Raw genomic sequence first — 24824 nt, 5'->3', positions numbered from 1 at the left:
TTCTCGTTCCAATGACTCTTAATTGAAAAAGAATTGTTTTCAAACTTTGTTACTTTTTTGAAAAAAATAAAACAAACTCGCTATTAGAAGTAGAAAATAAATGAATAATCTAACACTTCGAACAGAACGAAACATAAATTAAATGAAAACACTGTTTCACTTATAGTTTAAAACAAACGAGGGACTGATTCATCATTCATTATCATTTGCGACAGATTAGAAACAATGAAAATTAACACAATTATTAGAAACATTAATAATGTCAAAATATGCTCTATGATCCTCAAACATTGCACACTTGAGATTTTTTTTAATCTATAAAGGATGTGCTATAATATGTTGCAGACTTTATTTAACAGTGTATGATAAAGTTACGTGCACGACAGTGGTAATGGGCAATATACAAAGCATGTCATTAAATTCATGAGGTCCGATCTTTGTACATATGTATATAGAGATCGAGCCAGCAATTGCACTCAGTAAGAACCGTGACGCGATGACGGAAATATTCAAGACTTCCTTACATTTCTTTCAAAGCAACTTTCCTCATAATTAAAATTATGAATAAAATTATTCATAAATTCTCAAAAAAAATATTTTATTAACGTTAAATTAAATTTACGTTACATACATAAGCATAGTGAAGTGATATGATTAACAACTTATTGATACTTTTTAATCTAACTAAATGGAAAATGAAATCAACTTGTCAATTGTGTGAATACAAAATAATCTATACTTTAATTTGTCACCATTTCAATCTTCATGAAACTTTACCAATTTTATAATAATTAACTTTATTTTGCTTCCTAGAGGAAGGATTGTACTCTACTTTTAAAACTTGATTCTTATTTCAATAAGAGATGGAATATTTTTAAAATTATGAAAATTATCCATTTTTCCTTGTTCTTGAAATACTCGTGTATAAATATACTTTTTTACTTTCACACGTAAACTTGAAAGACGCTAAAACGAAAGTCAATACGCTTGAATATTTTCGTTCAGGTTTTAATAGTATAAATGGGCTTTAAAAAAAAAAATTCACAATAATCAATTCTTATCTGATTTATATTTTTATCCGCACGCCGTCGTTTATCGAATGTAGTCACAAGTGATAATTATTTCAAGCAGATAAAAATTTATAAGAACTCTCATATAGATCATCAAGTAATCTATCAAAATTTATAATTTAAAAAAAAATAATACCTTCTCATGTGATCAGAATGTAAAAAGTTTATAAGAAAAAGTGATAAATGTTGGGGAGCGAAATTAGTCCTTGATCCTGACGTGAATGATGAATAAAATGAAATCTTAGTGCGATGGGAGTGATGACGAAGCATCGTTAAATTTTGAAGTCCTGCCAGACACTATTTCTTACTGTCGTACGCGCCGTATGATTTTACATATGTGATTATGATTTTTTAATAGCGTCGTCATGTGAAATGATAGCAGCGATTAAAAATTTTTTTCGAAAGAAATATTTAGAGAATAAAATATTTCGAGAAAAGAATATTTCGAGTTAAGAATACTTCAAGTAAAGAATATTTCGAAAAGGATTATTTCGAGTAAAGAATATTTCGAAAAAAGTGTTATGTTCGAAAAATGAATCGAAGGGGAGTTAGAGATGAGATTAGACTCAGAGGATGTTGCTTAATAACTTTAATCACAAGTAACAAATGTTATTTAACGAGCAAGGATTGGCTAAATAAAAATTGCTGTAGCCCTGTGGAAAGATGCCTCAGAAATTTACATCGACGATATTTGTGAGTTGAGTCTTTAATCTATCACCGACCGGTTTTCATGGCGGGAGGTTACTTCTTTTTTTTTTATTTTTCAAATACCTTTTTTATATGTTTCAATAATATCTACTTGCAAGAGAGTTTCTCTCCTTGTATTCTACTCATCTCGACCTGTTGATCCAAGAACCTCGATCTTATGGAAATATAAAAATTCACACTATAATGTAGAACTTTACACTCTTAATAGAAAATTTACATCTCATTAATTCAATGACACAATTTTAATAAAACAAAATTAGAAATTTTTACAAAGTTTTCCACCTTACAGGGCTCGAACTAAATCCGTAAATCCCGTAAAAGTCCATTTTTTTGAAAAAAGGTCCGTAAAGTCCGTAATTTGATTCAAAAAGGATGAAAAGTTCGTAAATAACAAATGATTGCAGAAATTCAATTATTTTCAAAAGTAAAAAAATTCTTCGCAGAAATTCAATTTTGTTCAAAAATTTTTTGAAAATTCTAGTCAAAATTTCAATTATCTTTAGAAATAATTAAATTCTTCTCCAAAATTAAATTATTTTCAAAAATTTTTGTAATTTCTCGCCAAAATCAAAATTCAATTATTTTCAATTATTTTCAAAAGTAATAAAATTCTTCGCAGAAATTCAATTATTTTCAAAAATTATAATAAAATTCTTGGCAAAATTTCAATTATCTTTAGAAATAATTAAATTCTTCTCTAAAATTCAATTATTTTCAAAAATTTTAATAAAATTTTTGGCAAAATTTAAATTCCTCTCCAAAATTAAATTATTTTCAAAAATTTTTTTAAATTCTCGACAAAATTTCAATTATTTTTAGAAACAATAAAATTCTTCTCCGAAATTCAATTATTTTCAAAAATTTTAATAAAATACTTGGCAAAATTTCAATTATTTTCAAAAAATTTTCCTCAATCAATGATTTTCAATATTTACTATTTTAATAAAATTGTCCAAAAGAATTCAATTATTTAAAAATAAATTTAATAAAATTCTTTACAAATGTTTAATTATTTTCAAAAAATAACAAAAATTTTACAAGAATTTCGTTATTTACAAATTTTTTAATAAATTTCTGCGCAATCATTCAATTATTTTCATAAATACTAAAATTTTTACGGGGATTCAATTATTTTCGTAAATAATAAAATTCTTTTAAGGAATTCAATTACTTCCACAAATAATAAAACTCATCGCAGAATTTCAAATTATTTTTAATACAATTTTAATCGTATTCCTCGAAAAAATTCTTAAAAATTTTAATAAAATTCATCCAAAGAATTCAGTTATTTAAAAATTTATAGATAATATTCTTTATGAGAATTCAATTTTGAGAAACATGCAATTATTTAGTAAATTGTAATTTTTGTATTTAAATAATTAAATTCTAGTAGAATTGTCTCATAACCATTGATTTAAAAATGGATTTCAGTTAAAATTTTAGATTATAATTGAATATTAAAAAGCATTAGAGCGTAAATTTTTAGAAATAATTGAATTTTGAAAAGGTTTCAGATTAAAATCTTTGGAAATTTTTTATTTTTCATATTTTTAACTATAACAATTCTGTGGAATTATTTTTTTAAAGAAACTTTTATTAATTTTCAAGAGTAATAATATTCTTTGCAAAAATTAAATATTGTTCAAAAGTAATAAAATTCTTCTTAGGGACTCAATTTTGAATTATTTTTAATACAATTTTAATCAAATTTCTCGAAAAATGTAATTATTCTTAAAAATTTTATTAAAATTCGTCGATAGAATTCAATTATTTAAAAATTTGTTGATAAAATTCTTTACCAGAATTGAATTTTAAGAAACATTCAATTATTCAACAAATTATTTATTTTTGTATTTTAATAATTGAATTCTAGTAGAATGTTCTAATAAAAATTGATTTAAAAATTAATTTCATTAGTTAAAATTTTAGATAATAATTGAATATTAAAAGCAATATAGCGTAAATTTTTAAAAATGTTTGAATTTTGAAATTAATTTCTTTGAAGTTTAATTGAATTTTTTTAATATTATATTTTAAGTTTTTATTTTCTAATATTTATTTAATTGAAGAATTTACGAATAATTGAAATTTCGTAAAATTGAATATTTCAAACAAATGAATTTGCAAATTGTCAAAAAACCTTTTCGAAAATTATTAAAAATAATCGATGTTTAAAGAAGAATTTTCGTTAAAAATTCTTGTAAATAATAATTGAATTGTAAATGATTTTATCACTCATCTTTAATTATTATAAAACATGAAGAAATCGATCATGAAGTTATCGATATCTTCATGTTTTATAAATAATGAAAAATGTAATTTATAGTTTTAAGTAAAATACTTTTTAAATAGTTTTACTGATTCGAGCCCTGACCTTATGAATATTTAACAGACAATAAAATAAATTTATTTACTTATTAATTTTTCAATAAGAAAATAAATCATTTATAGAATTTAAAAATAAATTAAAAAACTGAATGTCCTATTATGATTTCAGTGGGAGCGGTAGTGACGGTGCGGAAGGAGCAACCAGTGATAAAATATCGCCGAGTAAACTTTCAGAATTTACCTCCCCAAGTCCTGGACCATCGAATAATTCATATTCACTTCTTTCTACAGACAACGTAAGTTTCTTGACAATTTTTACCCTCAAAGGGACCTTAATTTACTAAAGTAAATTTCCCTCCAGTTATGTATATATAATAGAAAACTTCCAGTCAACAAATATTAGTTCTCGAAATATGTATATACAGTATATTATATAAATTGTTTAATTTGTAAACTAATTAAATGTTAACCTTTGTTAACGATTACTAGAGCGTAAAAGACCAACAACTGGAGCATACAAAATGAATTTAAATTATATGTAACTATAAATAAGTAAATAGCAATCACTCAGAATTTCTCATTTACTTGGCGTTTATTGATAGTTGGCATAAGTAACGTCTGCTTTTGAATTCACGTGTGAAGCATTCAATTTTTCACAACTTTACATTTCGTAATTTCTCAGAGACATTTTAGTGTTAACATTTAGGCTTCTTTCTCGATTTGGATTTTTATTATATTACTACTCGGAAATTTTACTGTACTGAGAAATTTTTAAAGTACAGATACAAATCAATAGCAATAGATTTTCAACTGTCAAAAATATCAAAACAAGTCTATTACTTTATTATTTATGATGATGCGAAGGCGCTTTTCAAAATTCACTTCATAGAAATAATTCAATTTTTAATATCTTCCTGTTGAGGTCCTTGAGTCAACACTAAAAACTAACCTAATCCCTTTAACATGTTTTCACTTCTAGGTGAATGTAAGTCACTCGGTTAACAACTTCCGGATATGATCTTCTTCCCCACCAATCAATATTAGTTTAATAATATTTTTCATTCAAAACGTTTCCGATCGTTATCGAATAAAACGAGAAAAATATCAAATAAAAAACTCCGAAATGAAGAAATAAAACGAGTTATAAAAAATACCATAATTTTCGATGCGAAAAACTTAACGACAAAATTTGCATTTGCAATATATACAGAAAAACCAATGAAAACTTATGAGAAAACCAACACCTGAACTTTATTGAAGCTTGAACGTGCTTTCCAACCTAATAAATTCACCTCTATTTTTCAAAACAAAATTTTACATCTAAAGTACTCGCAATTTATCAAAAAGAAAAGAAGATGTTTAAAAGATGAAATTAAAATATCTTTTTTGAAGATATGATTTATTCAAGATTTCAATTGCATTTTCAGTTTAATTTTCCATCTTAATTTATGTTTTGATTTTGTTAATGAAAAATAATTTTGTAAAATAGGACAAACGTTTTCGTCATTCGGCATAGTTTTTCGCAAGCGGCTCGCATCTGGACTGTATCCGCGTCATGTCTACATTTTGCAGACAACCCTGCACACATAGTAGGAAGGTCAATTTCTGACACTCAATGACTCTTGTTTCTTAAATTCTTTCACAGAATCTAGCGACAGTCAATCAAATAATCAAGAATTTCAAAATAAATGAATATTAACTTTAACAATTATTTATAAACAACCACTACTAGTATAAATATAATTTACAGTAATTTAATTGTAAACCGATTGTAATGTACGTATTTAATCATCACGAACAAGATTTTGCAGAGTTAATTGTAACTTTTTAATGTTTTGAAAAAAGTTTTTAAATATTAAAATTTTTTAAATTGAGGAACAAATTCTACTTTTACTCCCAATAAAACATTTCGTACCGCTACATTGTTAAAATTTAAATTTCGTCGTAGATTTGCTATGAATGAATTTGTTTGGCGGGGGCGAGTTTTCACGCGCACAAGAGGTGGACGAGATTTTACAGAATAATAACAGGGAAACGAACGTCGCGTACTTCAGTCCCCGCTATACATTCGACCCGATAACTATCTATCAATAATTAATCCTTTTGAATAAAACTAATCACTAAGCTTTGAATAGTGCCTTTTGAAAACTATTTTTAGCACACATATCTAATTACTTTTCCCTCTATTTTCAAAATTTTTAAAATAATTTCCTCTTGGAAAGAATAAGAACAATTTCATTTTTATTTCCGTTTTAAAAAAGTATTTTTCAAAAATTATGTCCTTAATGTGGATAAATTTCGTGAAGACAAGGAATAAAAAGAAGTTCATTAAAAAGAAACGAGTAAGTTTCTATTTTCATTAAATTTCTAATTATCTAAAATACTATTTACCTATTTTTTTCTCATTTCTAGTTTTTAACATTTAACTTTAATAATTATAATGTTACTTTAATATTTAATTTCAATAATTTAACTTTGATAGCTTTTATTATTACTTAGAAAACAATTAAATCATTTAGAAGAAGAAAGAATAAAGACTCAAAAAAAATCTTCAAAAATTCAGTTAACTAACTTAATTTTATAAAAACTAACAAATGTGCATCTTTTGTTAAAAGGCTACAAGTACAATAAAATTAACCCCCTGTCGAAGCTTAAGGCCATTAGTGGACTAATAAAATACTCGAAGGGATAAACAAAGCATATTTTCCAAGAAGAAAGAATTCTATTATAATTTTTTAAGCGCATATCTGACGTGTCGCGAAGAAAGAGACCTAAGAAGCAAAATCTTATAGGATTTGTTTATTGTGTTTTAAATAAAAATGCATAAAGTAGGTTGGCTCTCAATTTACATGAATTAGGTTTAAGCCTTTGTTGTATTTTAAATATTCAATAAAAATTAGTATTTACTGTACGAAAATTTAAAAAGAATGCTTTACTAAAAGTAAAACGATAAACATAACCTAAAAGATTTTGCTTCGTAGGTCCATTTTTCGCGATAATTTTTCCTATACTAAAAAAAAGAAGAGGTTATAAAGTACTCACCGATGATGACTTCCTCGTAGTCCCTCCTTTGTCCTCCTGGATCGTAGTTGTTTTCGTCGCTCTTCTTCTCCTGCGCCCGACTTGGTCCTCGTTTTCGTCCTGGAACTCCTTGTCCTGTTTGATCCTTCATCTTTGACTCCTCTTGAAGCACAATAATTTTCACTATACACGAATTTATTCCACGCACTAACACTTCCCACGGATACCCCTTTCCACAACAGGGACACTATTTCACTACACATGTCAGTTATCACAAGACACAATGGTGTCATGTCACAGAACAGGTGTTGTACACTTTCGCAACACCTGAGTCTATCCAAGCAATATTTTTAATATTTTGATTCTTAGTACTTCGACTTGTCTCATTTTGATTACTTTGCTAATCATTGATGTCACTCTTGTTGTTGTCACTTTTAATATGTAAACTGTCAGTTTCGGCTATCTAGCACTGATTTGATAATAAAAAGTTTCTGTTTACATAAGTCGACATAAACACTGCAATCGCACCAAGTTCGTTTGTACAACTTTTATCTTATTGCAGCCATCAATTTCTTTGCATACTGCAAGTGCGATGCTGTATGTAATACTGCACATGAAATGTCCTTTGAAGATTATTGTTTGCGTTTACACTGGTTGATTGTCTGTTGTATGCAGCACATTATGGAACTAAAACTTCTGATGCATATTCATACGGAGGCGAAAATGTTCATGTCCATTTAGCACTGTTTTCCCGTAACAATAGAAACATTTCAGTTGGGATTTACGAGTTCGCACAAACACTGCAATTGTTAAGTTTCGTTGTCGACAAAGTGGAATCGTTTGGCCAAGTTTGATGTAGCTTTCTCTGCTTTGCTCTTAGTATACAGTGGTTGTAATGTTGGTACTGCTGATGGAAGAATCTGATCGGAAGTCCTTAAAATTCTGCTGATGATTGCACTGATGCATTCGATTCTAATACAAGCTCACATTAAACATTTGGATTTATTCGTTAGGTTTCCTTTGGTCCAAGTTCACTATTTTCTTCTTCTTCATTCCACTGTAAATGATACGTTGATTCCGACTTCTTGATGCACTATAATTCTTGAAGACTGGTTCTTGTCACAAAGCTAATATGAACCTAAGTGTTGGGTTGATTCTGACTTCCTGATGTACCATAAACTCTGAAGAAAAATTTGAAGGTTGGTTCTTGTCGCAATGCTGATATAAACCCAAGTGGTACGTAGATTCCAACTTCTTGATTCACGAAATAAAGAAAGTTTTGAAGACTTGATTCTTCTAGCGAAAATTGATATCCACCCAAGTCCAATGCCCACCTTCGGCACTCTGCAAACATTAAAATGTAAGTTGCAATCAGTAATAATGATCCATAGTAGCATTTGATTTTTACACGAAATGAATATTCAAACAGTATATTTCTAGGTACAAGTATGGCACATTTGTCCCATACATGACACTGTTTTTGAATGACCAAAAAAAATCGGAAATTGTAGAACAAAAATCGCAAATTATGGTTTCTAGCACTAAAGGACGAAAAGATTACTGGAACTAAGATGACAAAATTAAATACACGTTTCTCACAATGTCGGTAACTAAAATGTCAAACTCCAACAACGGTACCAACATACTTGTCAAACACTTCGAAAATTCGCGATTATCATTAAAATGTTTGAACAAAACGTAGATTCTATTATAAGAGCTGTTAAGCATATAATGTATTTAAGAGCTCTTGTCAAAAATGTCAACGATAATTGCGAACTCGTGATTGTGAAGTATCTTAGTCATCATTTTTACTTACTGGGTGCTTTACCCTTGTACTGATTCAAGATTTCAAAATTTCTCGACCCTGAAGTAATATTGTAATAATTCAATAGAAACAAATCGCCATAAAACAAGGCAAGTTGATAAGTACATAGAGTACTTTGACAAACATTTTTGAAATTATACCAAAGAAATCGTACAAACTGACCCACATTCACAACTAATTAATTCACTAATGAAAATGACATTTTGACTAATTGCAAACAAAATTTGTTTTATATATCCCTTACAACATACTTTGTGTTTGACTTTAAGTAGGAGTAAATTTTCAACGCTAGGAAGTATAGATAGTTTATCGTGTTTATTAACATTTTCTGGCAAAATTAATGTAGACAGGTGTTTAGTGACAATCTGTGTGAATCATTATACTCTCATGCGTCAGAAAACCATTTTTGAAAATATAATTTTTTAACGAAGTAAACATAATATTTTGTTAATATGATGAATCCCTAGATTATTAAAATTTAGAAAAAAATGTAACACAATGGTAAACATATTTTCGCATCTTAAAGATAATTATTAAAAGTCATCAATTTAACAAATCAAGCAAAGTATCATCTGCTAAACGGTCAATAAATTCTTCTCAAAATCTCAATGACGAAATTTTTATCTAAAGAACTGTTTCTTTTTCTGATTCTATTAGCAGTTAAAATAAAGCATCTATCGACAACGTAGTGTCTATTTTCAGCGAGGATGTCTTGAAATTTTAGTGCGTTGACGTGAATGAAGACTTATGTATTAACTTCCACAGTCTCTCAAATTTTGACTAACACGCTGCATTCTTGCACGATGTGCAACAAAAATAAAGAACACTAACCGGGGAACTCCCTCCTGAAGAATTAATCTTTAGAACATTTAACTAAAAATATCATTTCTGAGAAAAGTGGAGCTAAACTTAAGAACGGAAAATCAAACGTGCGTCTTTGTCCGATATCTTATTGTTCCTTTTTTTCCAACACACGGGTGAATTTATTTTTATGAGCAATATGACAAAAACTGAAAAAATTATCGTCGCGGTAATAAAGTAATAAAAAAATATCGTTGTTTTCTATTGTTAAAAGTGGGGAAAACCCATTCTGACATCGTAAAAATAAATTCCACTGATTTTGAAATTTTCTGTAGTTCACAGAAGGATTATCATAATTAGGATAAGCTTAAGCACATCTGGTGCAGCCTGAGCAGAACAGGTAAACTGTCACATCTGCCTTATTGTCTACATTTGTCATTAATCTGTATTTATACCTGAAAAACATTTATAACCATGCCTCTACGAGGACCAGAAGGTATATTCTGTGGTAATTTTTTTTAGATTTTTGGGTTAATTCTTCACTATGCTCAAATTTAGTCTATACATTCTTTTTCTATTTTTACTTTTACTTTCCCTCTACAAGATCAAAATTACGAACGGAAATTCTATCTACGTCTAAAAATTACAATACTATTTCTTCCAGCAAATAATGCAGACTGATTGAGTATAAATCTGTTTCATAAAACGAAAATTCATCATGGCTATTATTACGCTATATCACTCTAAAGCTACTTAAGAAGTAATATGCACTTAATATCCTTCGTACGAAACAAATAATATGCTTCAAAAACCCATTTCCGCCACCTACAGGTCTTCTTCTCTTGGTTAAATAATCATTATTAATCCTAATTATAGAAACTGCACTTCTGTGACTATATGTCAACGAACTTAAAATGCTTCACTTCTTCAAACTACTCGGGTGATTGTAATTAATCCCGGTCACTAAGCTGTTTAACTAATTTCACCTTCTTTAATAAAGTGTTCTCTTTTCCTTGAATTATGTTGCTCATCTAATAATGTCTACTTATAGATCAATGTAAAAGCAGTTCTTGAATTAAAATTTTGAGAAAAAGCTTTGACAATCGGAATGTTAACAAAACTGACAAATTTATTTTGTTATTCTGACAATTTAAGTTTGTTGTCATAACAAAAAATTTTGCAACAACAACTCGAAAATCCCCAAATATCGCTATTTTTGACGCTGAGTGAAATTTAGGGAAATTTAGCGAAATCGACGCTAAATTCAGAAACGTGCAAAGTAATCTATATATATATTTTAGTCTACATCTATATCTACACTTATTTATCAGCTTTGTTAAAAAGTACATCATCCGCCCGTGTATTCGAACAATAACAGAAAAACGCTTCCTTCATAACATTTGAAATTGATGCTTTTTGATGTTCAGGGATAAATTGAAAATTAAATTTGACACTGAATTTCGTGTGTGGGATTTTGATAAAACATTTCATGAATTTAATGGATCACGTAATATCCAGAGAATGTATTTATATACGATTTTGTGTTGGAATTTATTTCTGAACATTTGCGGGGTAACTTATGAAAAAAATGCAAATATTATTCAACTTTTAAATCGACGAAAAGTTATAATATTTTTCAGTAAGATGTAACAAATTTCAAGGTTGGAGAATGAACCTTACATTCATACAAAAAATTATCTGGCAATGCATAAGAATTTCTGTTATGTGAATAGTCACCGCAAGAAAAACAATTCGTCCGCGATGATGAATAAGATGAAATATTGAAAACAATAAAGTTAATTTTAAAATTGCGAAGAAACAACTCAATCCAAAATTAGTATCTGCATTTTTTATTTAGAACTATTATCTCGAGGAAAATGTGTACGAGTTTGTTGAGTTTTATAAATCTCATTGAAATTAGAAACTGGAATTAAGATTTGTGAACATTGGACTTAATTAATATTTTCTATAAGTTTTAATCAATATTCTTTTGATTTTAATTACTTAATACTTCCCAGATTTTAAATCTTTTTTTTTTTAATTTTGCAATACTTTTTGCTTACAGATGAGGGATGATAGAAGAATTTCTTTAGAAAACGAACGCTACAGCACAACTAGTGTTGGCATTCTGGATGGAAATGGAAGTCGACCTTTGTCACAAACTTCGAGTGAAATGGATACATTAGGAACTTCGCAAACTATCAAACACCGAGAAAAAGCTAAACTACAGGTACGCTGTAACTTTTATTTCTTTTTTTATGTACTTTAGCAACAACTTAATGAACCAGGAAATACAACTTTCCTAACAGAATATCCCGATCTCAAAGTACATAGTATACAAGTTTATTTCGATCTTAATTTCTTTCCTATATTCTCATTTTATTCAGACAATAAACAACTTATTTTCAACTCACTTTTTCAATTTTTTATTAAAAAACTCTTTTCCTGGTTTTTACACTATGATTTTTATGTCCCTGAAATACTAAACTATAAAGATTCTAAATGTTTAATTTTCAACTAATTAACTTTTTCTTTGGGGCAAATTTAGAGACCACTCACAAGGTATCTTCCGATAAAATCAGAATCTCTGGATTTGAGACTACATATCGAGACGGCAGGACATCAACTACCACTAATTCATGATGTGTCTGTTGATATAACAAGTTGCTGCGGATATTTATCAAAAATGAGCAAAAAATTTCATCATTGGAATAAGCGATGGTTTGTTTTCGATAGAAAGAGGAAAACACTGTCATATTATAGTGACAACAATGCTAAGAAACCTCGCGGAGTCATTTATTTCCAGGTAACAATCATAACTTAAAATTATCTTTCAAATATGTATTCTTTTCTCTAAAATTAAAAATACAGGAAATATTTTCGATACGAGAAAATTAATTAAGACACGTTCTTTTAATTCTTTTCCAGTCTATCGAGGAAGTCTACGTGGATCATATGAATTCGATAAAATCTCCACAACCATCACTGACATTTATCATCAAAACGACAACGCGACTTTATCATCTAATGGCACCGAGTTCGGAAGCAATGCGAGTTTGGGTCGATGTAGTTTTCACCGGAGCTGAAGGTTACCACGAATTCGATCACGGAGTTTGAAAAATAAATCCAATTTTTCTTGGAGTAAAAGTCATGAGAGGCCGAAAGGCTTTTTGAAAAAATTTCCTCCCAGTGTCGAGATGACATTTGAGGATTTGTCGACTTTCTGAATAATTGTCAAAAAATGCCAATTATCAAAAATATGACAACGCGCTTTATCAGAAAGAAGAAAAGTATGATTAATTCGCTTTGATCGTAAATTTGATCAAACACTTCAGGTGTAAAATAAACTCAAGTAGAGTATAAATTCGCTAAATTTCTCAAAAATTCGCTTCAATTTCCAAAGGTGCTAAATTATTTATAAATAACTATTTTTTTGGATTATTTAAATTAAAATTAAATTAAAATAAATTGAAACTGAATTGCAATTGAATTGAAATTAAATTGAAATTGAAGTTTAAATAAATAAACTTTTAAAAATATTTTCTCTAATGCGTATAGAAAAAATTGTTCTCAATTTACTCTCTTTGCGCGGGAATTAAATTATCCTCGCGAATGAGTATTTTAAATAAATTAATGTACACGATAAAACACTTTTTTTTAAACGTAAAACAAAAAAAAATTACACTGCCATTAGACATAAAAATGTCTATACAGATTTTAAAATCTAGCAGTTAAAGTTAATATTTTTAGATCGATTTTATCGGTTATATAAAAACAGGGCATTAGCGAGATTATATATACAAGTATTACTCGTCGATACCTTAAAAAAAATATATACAAGTCTGTTAGTATATAGAAATATTAATCTAGTCTTCCAATTTAGGAAAAATGTAAATGCAGATTCGTAATCTCGTTGATGAGTCTTAACTTATAAGGAAGACCGTCGACCTTTTTATCGAGAACAATAATGCCATTTTCGAGTTTTTCGGGGAAAAAAACAACTAAGCATGTAATGTACGAAAATTTGTAAATATATACAACTTCTCATAAGCCTAGCTTAATATCTCAGAAGTGCTTACCCTTTTTACAGATTTTTTTCTTCGAATTGTAAAACAAAAAAAGTATTTTTATCAAATATATATTGTAGAAAAAGGATAATCGTTTTCTACTTAAATTAGTGCCAATCAGAATAAGAGTATTAGAAAAAGGAACTGAAAAGTTAAAATAAATAGGAAAGAAATTATGAAGAATAAAAGGAGAGAATTACAAAATAAGTATTGTAAAAATTTAGAATCTAGCGACGACGGTAAGCGTCAAAAATAAATTCCTTTCTGCGATAGGAAAATTAGTGTCATTTTCAATACTAAAAAATATTTTTTTGTCACTCAACATCGACGCCAACTTCAGGGAACTAAATTTAATTTGTAGACTACAAAATTTTAATGTCCGTGAAATAAGCGTCGACGCTCAGTGTCGAATACTATTTTTTGAAACTTTGAGAGACGAAAATGTTACTAATTTCCTAAATTCACATCTTTTATTCACCTAAATAGTTTTAAACTTTAACAGAGTAATTTTTTAACCTAAAAACTTGGAAAAAAGTTTTCGATTTCGTAAAAAATCCTTTTCAACGCTTAGCGTCGACGCTAACTTCAACGACCTAAATTAGTATTTTATGATTCTAATTGGCTCTAGAAATTTGATATACGATATACGGCATCAAATAATACCGTAGAAGGTAAAATTGATCGTCAAAGCAATGGAAAAATTTAAAAGAAAAAAAGAAAATTATAAACAAAATTAAAAAGGAAATTAAAGAGAAAATACTTGTAAACTAATTTAAAATAAAATTTTATCTTCTAAAACTAAAACAGGATAAAAATGCTTGCGAAAAATAAGAATTTGACTCGGGTCAAAACTAAAATAAAACTAATTCGCTTCCCTCTATTATATATACGTTTTTTTTTTTGAAAACTTATACTTTATTAAAGTATTATGTATTATATAATCCGATGCAGAATTTTATTTGCATAACAAAAATCGAATTTCATTTTTATAATGAAATCTATATTTAATTATATATGTTAATCTTGCCTGTACAAGATTTAAAAAAGAAAAATTCGCACAAGAATGGACAATGAAATATTTCTTCATATTTTTACCAAAATAATGATTGATTTTTTTTTGTGAATTTAAGAGTGAATGATTCGTTACATTAAATGATTGTTTATTTACTTATGGATAAACGTTATATTTTCGTAAGTTACTATGTATATTTTTAATTTTTATTCTATCACGATGAAAATATTAAACAAAAAAAAGAACCGAATGCCAGAGTTGTTTGTCTGATGTAAAACAAAATTAACTATTCCTTTCTATACCAATTACAAGACATAAATATACATGATTTCAAATATAATAAGCGTCTATATTTTTATTTACCTTTAATTTAATTTTAACGTCAATTATTATAATTCATTAGAAATCGCTTTTTTTAGACAAAAAGCGGATTAGAAAATATTTTTTAGAAAAAGTGACCGCCTACCCTTGTCTATTCAAGTAAATATTTCAAGGTGTCTACTAACCGGGAAAACCAGGAAATAGCCGGGAATTAATATTTGACCGGGTAAAACCGGGAATTTTATGCCAAACCGGGGATTTTTTCACCAAATTCAAAAAAATTTTATTATTTTAATTTGTGTTTAAAAAATCTCTTTTTATTTCAATTTTTATAGATATTTATACTGTACTCTAAATTTGAATTAATTAAAAAAATTAATTTGATAGTAAAAAATCAGTCACTGATTTAAATATAAGTAGTATGAATTTAATTAATCATACAAAAAATTAATAAAAAATTTGGAAGCTATTTGTAGACTTATTTATGTTCGAAATCAAATAAATTTAAATTTGATGAGAAAAAAAACGGAAAAAATTATGACAAAGCCGGGAAATAACCGGGAATTTTGTTGAACGAAAATAGTAGACACCCTGAATATTTACTTGAATCAAATCATTTTTATTCGAATCAAATTGAATTTGAAATAAATTGTATTTAAATAATCAATAATTTTAGTATTTGAAGCAAATATTTAATTGACTTAATAATTATTATTTCATACAAATAAATATTTACTGATAATTAACAAGTAATCATTTTACTGGATCAATTAAATTTTCTCTCAGAGTAACTATTCTAAATATAAATTTTGTATTAATTATAACGTTAATTCTTAAGTTTTTGTTGATAAATAATTTTTTAATTATAATGTTATTTATTAATTTTTCGTTTATTTGAATTAATTAAATTTTTTCGCAGTATAACTGTTCTAAATATAAATTGTATATTAATTACCATGTTAATTGTTGTTTTTCTGTTGATAAATAATTTTTTAATTCTACCGTTTAGTTTATTAATTGTTTGTTACTAATTTATTTTCAAAACAATGTTTTAATTTTTCTACAACTGTTTTAAATATAAATTTTGTATTAATTATAACGTTAAATATTAAGTTTCCGTTTATAATTATTTTTGTAATTATAACGTTAAATTTATTAATTTTTCGTTATTAATTTTTTTTTAAATAATATTTTAATTTTTCCTACAACTTTTCTATAATATATAAATTTTATATTATTTTCACAATTGAAAAAGATAAAAATTGTTTATATTTTAGTGCAATATTGAATACTTTAAAATTATTTATTTAAAATGATTTTAATCATTTCTTTAAATTTAAATTAATTAAATTTAAAATTTCCTTAATGTCGATAGAGTCGATAGTCGAAGATCGAAAACGGTGTCATGGCCGCATTGTAAACATTCTGTTAAATGTGTTAAATTCATACACATTTTTTTAGTGAATTTTAGCATTGTTTACTAAAATTTTTATATTGAGAAAATACTAAAATAAATACACAATGAATCTCCTTAGGAGACAGTGTTTAAACACGTTTTGTAATGCAATAAATAAGCAAAACAATAACATAATTGGAAGATTTGTTTCATTCAAAAGTGCATTTTCTCTTGATAAAATATATCCAACGAGTAATTTGCGATTATATACACCTACTTTTGTGAGTAAATTAAATAGAGTGTAAATTAGAAATTAATTTTACAATTTCAAATGAAAGGAAAAATTTATCTTCCTTGCTTGCTAGTGACATAACCTCACTTTTTGACAGAAGAACTTTTTACTACTCTCTGTATTCTTCATACTTTTTACCCTTTTTATTTAGAAAAGAAAATGATTTTAAATTAAAAAAATCATTTTTCCACTTTTAGGTACCAGAAGATCCGAATCAAAGATTTAGTGGTTACATACCCATGGACAAAATAAAAATTACCTACAGTCGAAGTAGTGGACCAGGAGGACAACATGTTAATAAAGTTAACACCAAAGTGGATGTAAGATTTCATTTGAAAGAGGCAACCTGGCTTGATGAAGGTATCAAGGAAAAATTAGCAGAATTGGTAAGAATAATTTTTATAAACACTATTTTTCAAATAGAAAAATATTCAAAGATATTTGAAAAATTGAAGGAAATTACATTCTTCCAATGTAAAATTGAAAGAATTAAAATGATAAGGATATGAATGAAATTTCAAAACAACTTTGTTTTTAGTGTAAAAATTCCATAAACAAGGAAGGCTTCTTGGTTATTAAATCAGAGCTAACTAGTTCACAACAACTCAACGTTGTTGATGCACTTTCAAAACTGAGGAATTTAATTCGAAAAACATTAGTAGAACCAAAGGAGACACCAGTTGAAACTGTAGAGTTCCATAGGAAACGGCAAATTGCAGCCTCTCAAAGAAGACTTTATGAGAAGAGAAAGAGTTCACAAGATCGTGAAAATAGGCAATGGACGGATTGATAATTTTTTTTAATTAAGGAAATTATTTACTGTAAATGATTGTGTACAAATAAATGTTAATAGTATCTAAATATTCTAATTTTCATTTCTTATAGTCACGAGTTAATAGTATCTAAATCAGGGTTGCTACAAAAATTTAATTTTGTTTTTCCCTCATTTCCAGACAAAATTTCTTCTTTTTCCCTGACCCTAGAGAATATTCTGATTCACTCTAAAAATTATTAGATACTCAAAAAAATGTTCTAATACATTTATTTACGAATTTCTCTAATTATAAAATTATTCGAAAACAACAATAACTTCTTTTTTAAATAAATTCAAAAATTTCAAATTTAAACCTTTTAAAATTCTATAATCTTTAAGAATATTATTATAAAACAATTTTTTCTCATCAAATAAATCTAAAAATGGCTTCCAAAATTTTTATTAGAATTTTTATGGATAATTAAATTCTTTTGACGAGTTTCTTTAAATTTTTTAAAAATGTTTCTTTAACAATTTGAATTAACAATTTGAAAAATAATTGAATTAAACAAAGAATTTGTTCAATTTTTTAAAATAATCTTGTCTGTTCATAATTATAATTGAAAATTTAATTAATTTAGTTTCATTAAAATGTATTGATACTAATTGAATTTCTGCAAAGAATTTTACTATTTATAAAAATAATTGAATCCTTCCAAAGAATGTTATTATTTATGAAAATATTGAAAATAATTAAATTGTGGAGAACAATTTAATTATTTATAAAGATAATTGAAATTTTGAGGAGAATTTTAAAAAAAATTTTAAACATAGGTACATAATTGAATTTCTGCGAAGAATTTTATGGAAATTTATGAAAATAATTGAATTCTTGTGAAGGATTTTTTTTTAATAATATTCAAAAGAATTAAGTAAATTTGAAGAATTTTGCTATTTATGGAAATAATTTAATTCTTGAGAAGAATTTTTTTACAGTTTCTAGAAATAATTGACTTCTTTCGACGAATTTTAATAAAATTTTTAGGAATAATTACATTTTTTGAGGAATTCAATTATAGTTGTATTAAAAATAATTAAAATTCCTTTGATAATAATTTTCTAAAAAATTTGAATAAAATTCTTTAAAAGAATTTAATTATTTTTAATGGAATGTAAAGAAATTTCAATTATTTCAACAATTTTCAATTATTTGTTTATTAAAATTCAATTATCTTGAAACAATAGAATTGAAAAATTTCAAAAATCTTATTTTTCAGAATTCCCAAAAAAAAATCTTTGCGAAAATTCAATTTTATTAAAAAATTTTAAGTGTGTATATTTTTTAAAATTAACTAATAAAAATGTTAATTATTAATCTTCGCACTAAGAAACATGAATACATTAGAATGTGACTCTTTTTAAATTTCAATTATTTATTAATTATTAAATTAAAATACTTTGACACCGGGAATAATAATTTATTATTTTTTAGAATTTTTAACTAAAATTTTTCTTTAAATCTATAATTTTTAATAATTATTGAAAAAGTTTTTTAATAATTTTCAAATCCATTTGTTTACAATTCAATTTTACACGGAATTTCGTTTATTCGGAAATTCTTCAATTAATTATATTTGCAAAATTATTATTTTCAAAGAATTAAATTTAAAACCTTTTCAAAATTGAATTATTTCTAAAAATTTACTCTTTAATGATTTTAATGTTCAATGATTATCTAAAATTTTAACTGAAATACATTTTTTAATCAATATTTATTAGAAAATTCTACGAAAATTCAATTATATACAAAAATAAATAATTTATTGAATAATAAATTGAATGTTTCTCAAAATTGAATTCTCATAAAGAATTTTATTAATAAATTTTTAAATTATTAAATTCTTTCGACTAATTATATACATAATAGAATTTGTAAGAATAATTACATTTTCGAGGAATTCGATTAAAATTAAAATTCTGCGATGAGTTTTATTATTTATGAAAATAATTGAATTCCAAAAAAGAATTTTATTAGTATTTACGAAAATAATTGAATCTCTGTAACATACTCTGTAACATTTAATTTTTTCTAGTACTTTTAATAAAAAATCCCTGACTTTTCCCTGATTTTCCTAACTAATTCTAGTTTCCCTGAATAAATCTTAAATTTAAATTAACGAAAATCTTTATTTTAATTAAAGCAAAAAGTCTGCTGGCTGTAATTAAAAAATGTAAAACTAATTTTTTATAAACTTTAATGTCGAAGAAAGTGTTTATATTAAAGTATTATTTTTGAAAATGAAAAATAAAATTCAACTTTGATTGTATTATTAAAAAATTTGTTTGTCTGCTTAAAGAATTTTCATTTAAAAAAAAACTATTCAAAATTAAAAAATGTATTGCAAATAAATAAAAATGAAATTTTTGTTTCCTAAACAGAAAATAATAAAAATAATTAGAATATTATGAGGGGAATGAAATGCAAAAAAAAAACGATGGACGAATAATTTTAGGGGTGAGAGAGACAAAGGGAAAAATAATAATTATTTGTTATTATGATTCTAATAAATTCTCTGGGTGCAGAAATCCTGATGCTGTTAAAGTTCTGATTTTTACAAAAATATTCATTTCCGCAGCTGTTCGAGAGTAAAAAAATAATTTTGGACAAAATTGTAAAAATTTTATCGCACCTTTAACCTCAAAAAATCAATAAATAAATCATTTCATAAAATTTTTAATTTTCGAAAATAATTCTCTATCAGAATGATCAGAATCGAATATTTTAGACATGAAAATACCTCACCCACGTGTCTAACCTGCGCAAGAAATCTCCATAGCAACGTTAAATTCACAACAATTCAGAATAAACCCTGAAAAGTGGTAGCAAGTTTGGAAGAAACTTTGTGCCTTATTTTCATCAGATTAATGCACTAATTTTCAAGTATTTCCTAATAAAAATGTCATTTCGTGATTTACGAAGTAAGTGAAATATTTAGTCAAACTTCCGCGAGTCGATAGTGAAAAAAATATTATTAGTAATTTTTCTAACCTCTTTGTCGCAGACTTCACGGAGATGCTGAGAGTCCTTGGATATCCTAGGTTAGTGTCCTTATCCAATTTCCGGTCGCCAAATTTTCCCCTGGTTGCAGAAATTCTCGTTTGGTTGGTAAAAAGATTCGATCCAGACTCCAATATTTCAAGCGACTACGCCACCGAACAGGATCGTGTGATTTTAATTCGTCAAGTGGCAGAATTCATGGTAAATTTGTCAATACTTGTTCACAATCGTTTTCAATTTTTATTTCCTATCGTATCAATCTTCAGCACTTTTTCCTTCAATAATGAAAATATCGAAAACTATTCCGATTAAATCACGAAGAAAAATATTTCATTCCGACCGCACACAACGCCGACATGGAAATCTTGACATTAAACGTACATAACCTCACTTTTTTTTGCCACTATCCATGAGACAGCTGTAACATCACAAAATACCTTAACTGAAAATATTGCACATCGAATATGTTGTCAAAAAAACAGATTATTTACAGGCAATAACAGCAAATATAAAACTGAATACAAAGAAACTTTACCAAGCCGATGGATATGCGGTGCAGGAGCTACTCAAGGTGACACAACTCTTGTACGAGGCCCAATTGAAAAGTTCGGAAACTTCTACACGTACAGAAACATTTCACGATTTGAAATTCGACATTTCGGATAAAATAAATGAATTAAAGACCACGAGACAATTGGCAAGTGAACTCACAACAAATGGTGCAACATTGTTCGATCTACTCGGGCGGGAAGCTGAGCTCCGTGAAATTCGTAATTCGAAGGTTTCCCGGCAGTTCGATACATCTGAAATAGAGATGGCGCTTAAAGAAACAATTGATAATACAAAAAAAGAAATAGAAGACACTAGAAAACAAATAAACAATGTCAAGGTATGCAAAAATACTTACGCTTTATCTGCTTTTCCGATCAGTGTTGCGGGGCCGTTTGTTTAAACAATAATGGCCTCCTTGACCAGCGGAATAACTAAAACCGCCAAAAAAGTAGTTCCCCAAGCCATCGACAGGTGGCGCACCACCTAGAAATTTCAAATTCAAAAATTGATTTCGTTTTTTTAAATATTTATTAAAATGTTTATTAATATATTTATTTACTTAAATATTTCTTCAAAAATAAATAAGTAGATTTTAATTTTATTAATATTTAATTAATTCCGTTGGATTTTTATGTATGTTTTTTTAATTAGAATTTGTTTAGAAGTAACTGTAACCGCCAAAAGTAGTTCCCCAAATCTGCGATTGGTGGCGCTGCCCCGCAAATTTCAAATTCAAAAATTAAATTTTACCGTTTATTAAAATTTTGTTTAAAAATATTTATTTATTTAAATATTTGTTAATTACAAAATTTATTTATTTAAATATTTTTTTTTATTCATATATTGTTTATTCAAATATTTTTTGTAAAACATTTATTTATTGAAATATTTATTTATTCAATTATTTATTTGTTTATTCAAATATTTCTTTGCAAAATATTGATTTTTAAAAATATTTATTTATTCAAATATTTATTTATTAAAATATTTACTTTTTCAAATATTTCTTTGTAAAATATTTATGAATTTAAAAATTTGTTTATTAAGAAGTTTATTTATTCAAACATTTATTTATTTAAATATTTGTCTAATAAAATATTTATTTATTCAAATATTTTTTAGTAAAATATTTATTTTTTAGAATATTTGTTAGTAAAATATTTATTTATTTAAATATTTGTTAATTAAGAAGTTTATTTAAATATTTGTTAAATAAGAAGTTTATTTTTTCAAATATTTGTCAGTAAAATATTTATTTATTTAAATATTTGTTTATTAAAACATTTACTTATTCAAATTTTTTTTTATTAAAGTATTTATTTATTTAAGTATTTCTTTATTCAAATATTTGTTAGTAAAATATTTATTTTTCAAATTTTTTGTTAGTAAAATATTTTTTTGTTCAATTATTTGTTTGTAAAATATTTATTTATTTATTAAAATATATCTTTATTTAAATATTTGTTCATTAAAATATGTTTATTTAAATATTTGTCTAATCAAATATTTATTTATTTAAACATTTCTTTATTTAACTATTTGTCTAATAAAGTATTTATTTATTCAAATATTTTTTAGTAAAATATTTTTTTATTTAAATATTTGTTTGTAAAATATTTATTTATTTATTGAAATATATCTTTATTTAAATATTTGTTAATTAAGAAGTTTATTTTTCAAATATTTGTTAGTAAAATATTTATTTATTTAAATATTTGTTTATTAACACATTTACTTATTGAAATATTTCTTTATTAAGGGCATTTGAACCTTGATGACGTTACAGTTTGTGCAAAGCATGTGTGACGTCATCAAGGTTCAAATGCCCTTAAAGTATTTATTTATTTAAGTATTTCTTTATTCAAATATTTATTTTTTTCATATATTTGTTAGTAAAATATTTGTTTGTTCAATTATTTGTTTGTAAAATATTTATTTATTTATTAAAATATATCTTTATTTAAATATTTGTTCATTAAAATATGTTTATTTAAATATTTGTCTAATAAAATATTTATTTATTCAAATATTTGCTAGTAAAATATTTATTTTTTCAAATATTTGTTAGTACAATATGTATTTATTTAAATATTTTTTTATTAAAATTAAAATATACATTTATTAAAAATAAGTTTTAATTAAATAAATTTGATTTTCATTAATGTTTTGAGATTGAAATTAGTTTTTAATATTAATTAGAATTACGATTTTAAATAATTTATTTAAGTTAAAAATTAATTATTAAAAATTAAATAGAACAGTGATTATTAATTTTCAGGAAACGGAACAAAATTTGGATGCTAAAATTGAAAGGAGACGAACTGAACTCGATAGAAATCAAAAGAGATTGCAAACATTAAAAAAAGTTAAACCAGCTTTTATGGGAGAATTCGAAAGACTTGAAGTTGAATTGAAAAGTCTTTATGAAGATTATCTTCAGAAATTTCGCTACCTGGCTTATTTGGAACACCTCCAGGAAGACACAACAAAAGTAGAACAAGAAAGATTCGAAAGAAGGTAATTATTTCTAATTACAAATTATTTAGAATTAAAAAAAATTATTTTTCAATTTTTTTCAACTAAAAAATAATATATTATTATTTAATTAGTTATAACTAAAAAATAAAATTTAATTATTTAAACAGACAAGCTGCGACTAAAAAACAATTGGAACAATTAAGAGCCGAGGACGTGAGTTTTGAAACTCTTCTCGAGGGAAATGATTCTATTTTCACTAATAATCTTCAGGATCCCTTGGCCCTGGGAGAAATGGAGAAACGTGTACCTGAAAATACTGCAAGAGGTAGACAATAATTAGAATATTATATTGTTAAAATTTTCCATTGAAAAATTAATTTCAATTTTATTATTGAATTAATTTCAAATAAAATTAATTAAATTGAATTTAAACAAAATTTAAGAAGAAATAAATTTAGTAAATTTCAGAATTGATTACTTGAAAAATTGTTAATTGAAATTAATTGAAAAATAATTTACAGAAACTGGAAGGGCTTCAAAAATGCGAATCCAACATCGCAGAATTTACGGAAGTATGTCAGGAAGACAACGTGGAGTTGTTCTTGAAGCAAATGAAAGTGACAGTGATAGTGATTTATACATTGATGGAGATCTAGATGATGAAGATGATGATGACAATGATGACGATGATATTCTTCTAAATTCCGTTCATCCAACGGGAATCACAGAGTTTGATCTGAAACCAAATCAAGAGAAACGTGCTGTCAGCAAAATTGATCATTCTGATGAAGATTTTTAAACAATAAATCAAATAGTTTTAATTACATACCATATAATTAATTTTTGAAAATTTAGATTAATTTACCAAAAAAAAAAGAGTGACGTGTGCAATAATTTGTAAATAATTACATTTTCAACTTAAACCTATTTGACTGAAAGTTTACAATCACTTGTTAATTTACAATTATTATTGTATTTGTATAAATAATTATTATAAATACAATTTTTAATACAGAAAATCAAAAATATCTTTTTTCAAATATTTTTTCCTATAAAGTTTCCAACGTTCAAAACAACATTTTTTGTATTGTCAAAACAAAAATTATATACTCAGAAAATTCTCAACTAAGTAAATATTTAA

The 24824-nt window shown here is 25.8% G+C and overlaps 4 protein-coding genes across 5 annotated transcripts in view; 3 read left to right on the top strand and 1 right to left on the bottom strand.

Annotated features, from left to right (window-relative positions):
- LOC122511369 (pleckstrin homology-like domain family B member 1) overlaps positions 1 to 14509 on the top strand; it is a 97332-nt gene extending 82823 nt beyond the window's left edge. The window contains exons 11-14 of the mRNA XM_043626558.1: positions 4276 to 4402; positions 11819 to 11983; positions 12302 to 12559; positions 12682 to 14509. Of these exons, the coding sequence (XP_043482493.1) occupies positions 4276 to 4402; positions 11819 to 11983; positions 12302 to 12559; positions 12682 to 12870 (739 nt within the window). The 3' untranslated portion in view covers positions 12871 to 14509. The remainder of the gene's footprint in view (positions 1 to 4275; positions 4403 to 11818; positions 11984 to 12301; positions 12560 to 12681) is intronic.
- On the bottom strand, positions 1772 to 20730 carry LOC122511372. 2 transcript variants are annotated; one of them, XM_043626562.1, is made up of 3 exons: positions 20645 to 20730; positions 7149 to 8471; positions 1772 to 1932 (listed from the first exon to the last, which is right to left on the bottom strand). In XM_043626562.1, exons 2-3 carry the CDS (start codon positions 7418 to 7420, stop codon positions 1866 to 1868), a joined length of 339 nt encoding a protein of 112 aa, XP_043482497.1. In that variant the 5' UTR covers positions 7421 to 8471; positions 20645 to 20730; the 3' UTR covers positions 1772 to 1865. The 2 variants fall into 2 exon arrangements, with proteins under 2 accessions (XP_043482497.1, XP_043482496.1); XM_043626561.1 differs by lacking the exon at positions 20645 to 20730 and having other exon boundaries at positions 7149 to 9108.
- LOC122511371 (peptidyl-tRNA hydrolase ICT1, mitochondrial) lies at positions 16546 to 17702 on the top strand. Its single transcript, XM_043626560.1, has 3 exons — positions 16546 to 16830; positions 17039 to 17227; positions 17380 to 17702. The coding sequence occupies exons 1-3, from the start codon at positions 16675 to 16677 to the stop codon at positions 17629 to 17631; spliced, it is 597 nt and encodes a 198-aa protein (XP_043482495.1). The 5' UTR covers positions 16546 to 16674; the 3' UTR covers positions 17632 to 17702.
- LOC122511370 (clusterin-associated protein 1) lies at positions 20447 to 24580 on the top strand. The gene is made up of 6 exons (XM_043626559.1): positions 20447 to 20574; positions 20658 to 20854; positions 21147 to 21542; positions 23484 to 23722; positions 23851 to 24008; positions 24205 to 24580. Exons 1-6 carry the CDS (start codon positions 20553 to 20555, stop codon positions 24480 to 24482), a joined length of 1290 nt encoding a protein of 429 aa, XP_043482494.1. The 5' UTR covers positions 20447 to 20552; the 3' UTR covers positions 24483 to 24580.
- Positions 24581 to 24824: the final 244 nt, after the last annotated feature.

Source organism: Leptopilina heterotoma, unplaced genomic scaffold (genome assembly GCF_015476425.1).
Source record: "Leptopilina heterotoma isolate Lh14 unplaced genomic scaffold, ASM1547642v1 Lhet_81, whole genome shotgun sequence".
NCBI lineage: Eukaryota > Metazoa > Arthropoda > Insecta > Hymenoptera > Figitidae > Leptopilina > Leptopilina heterotoma.
Note: the sequence above shows the minus strand (reverse complement) of the source record. Positions and strands in the feature narration are given on the sequence as shown.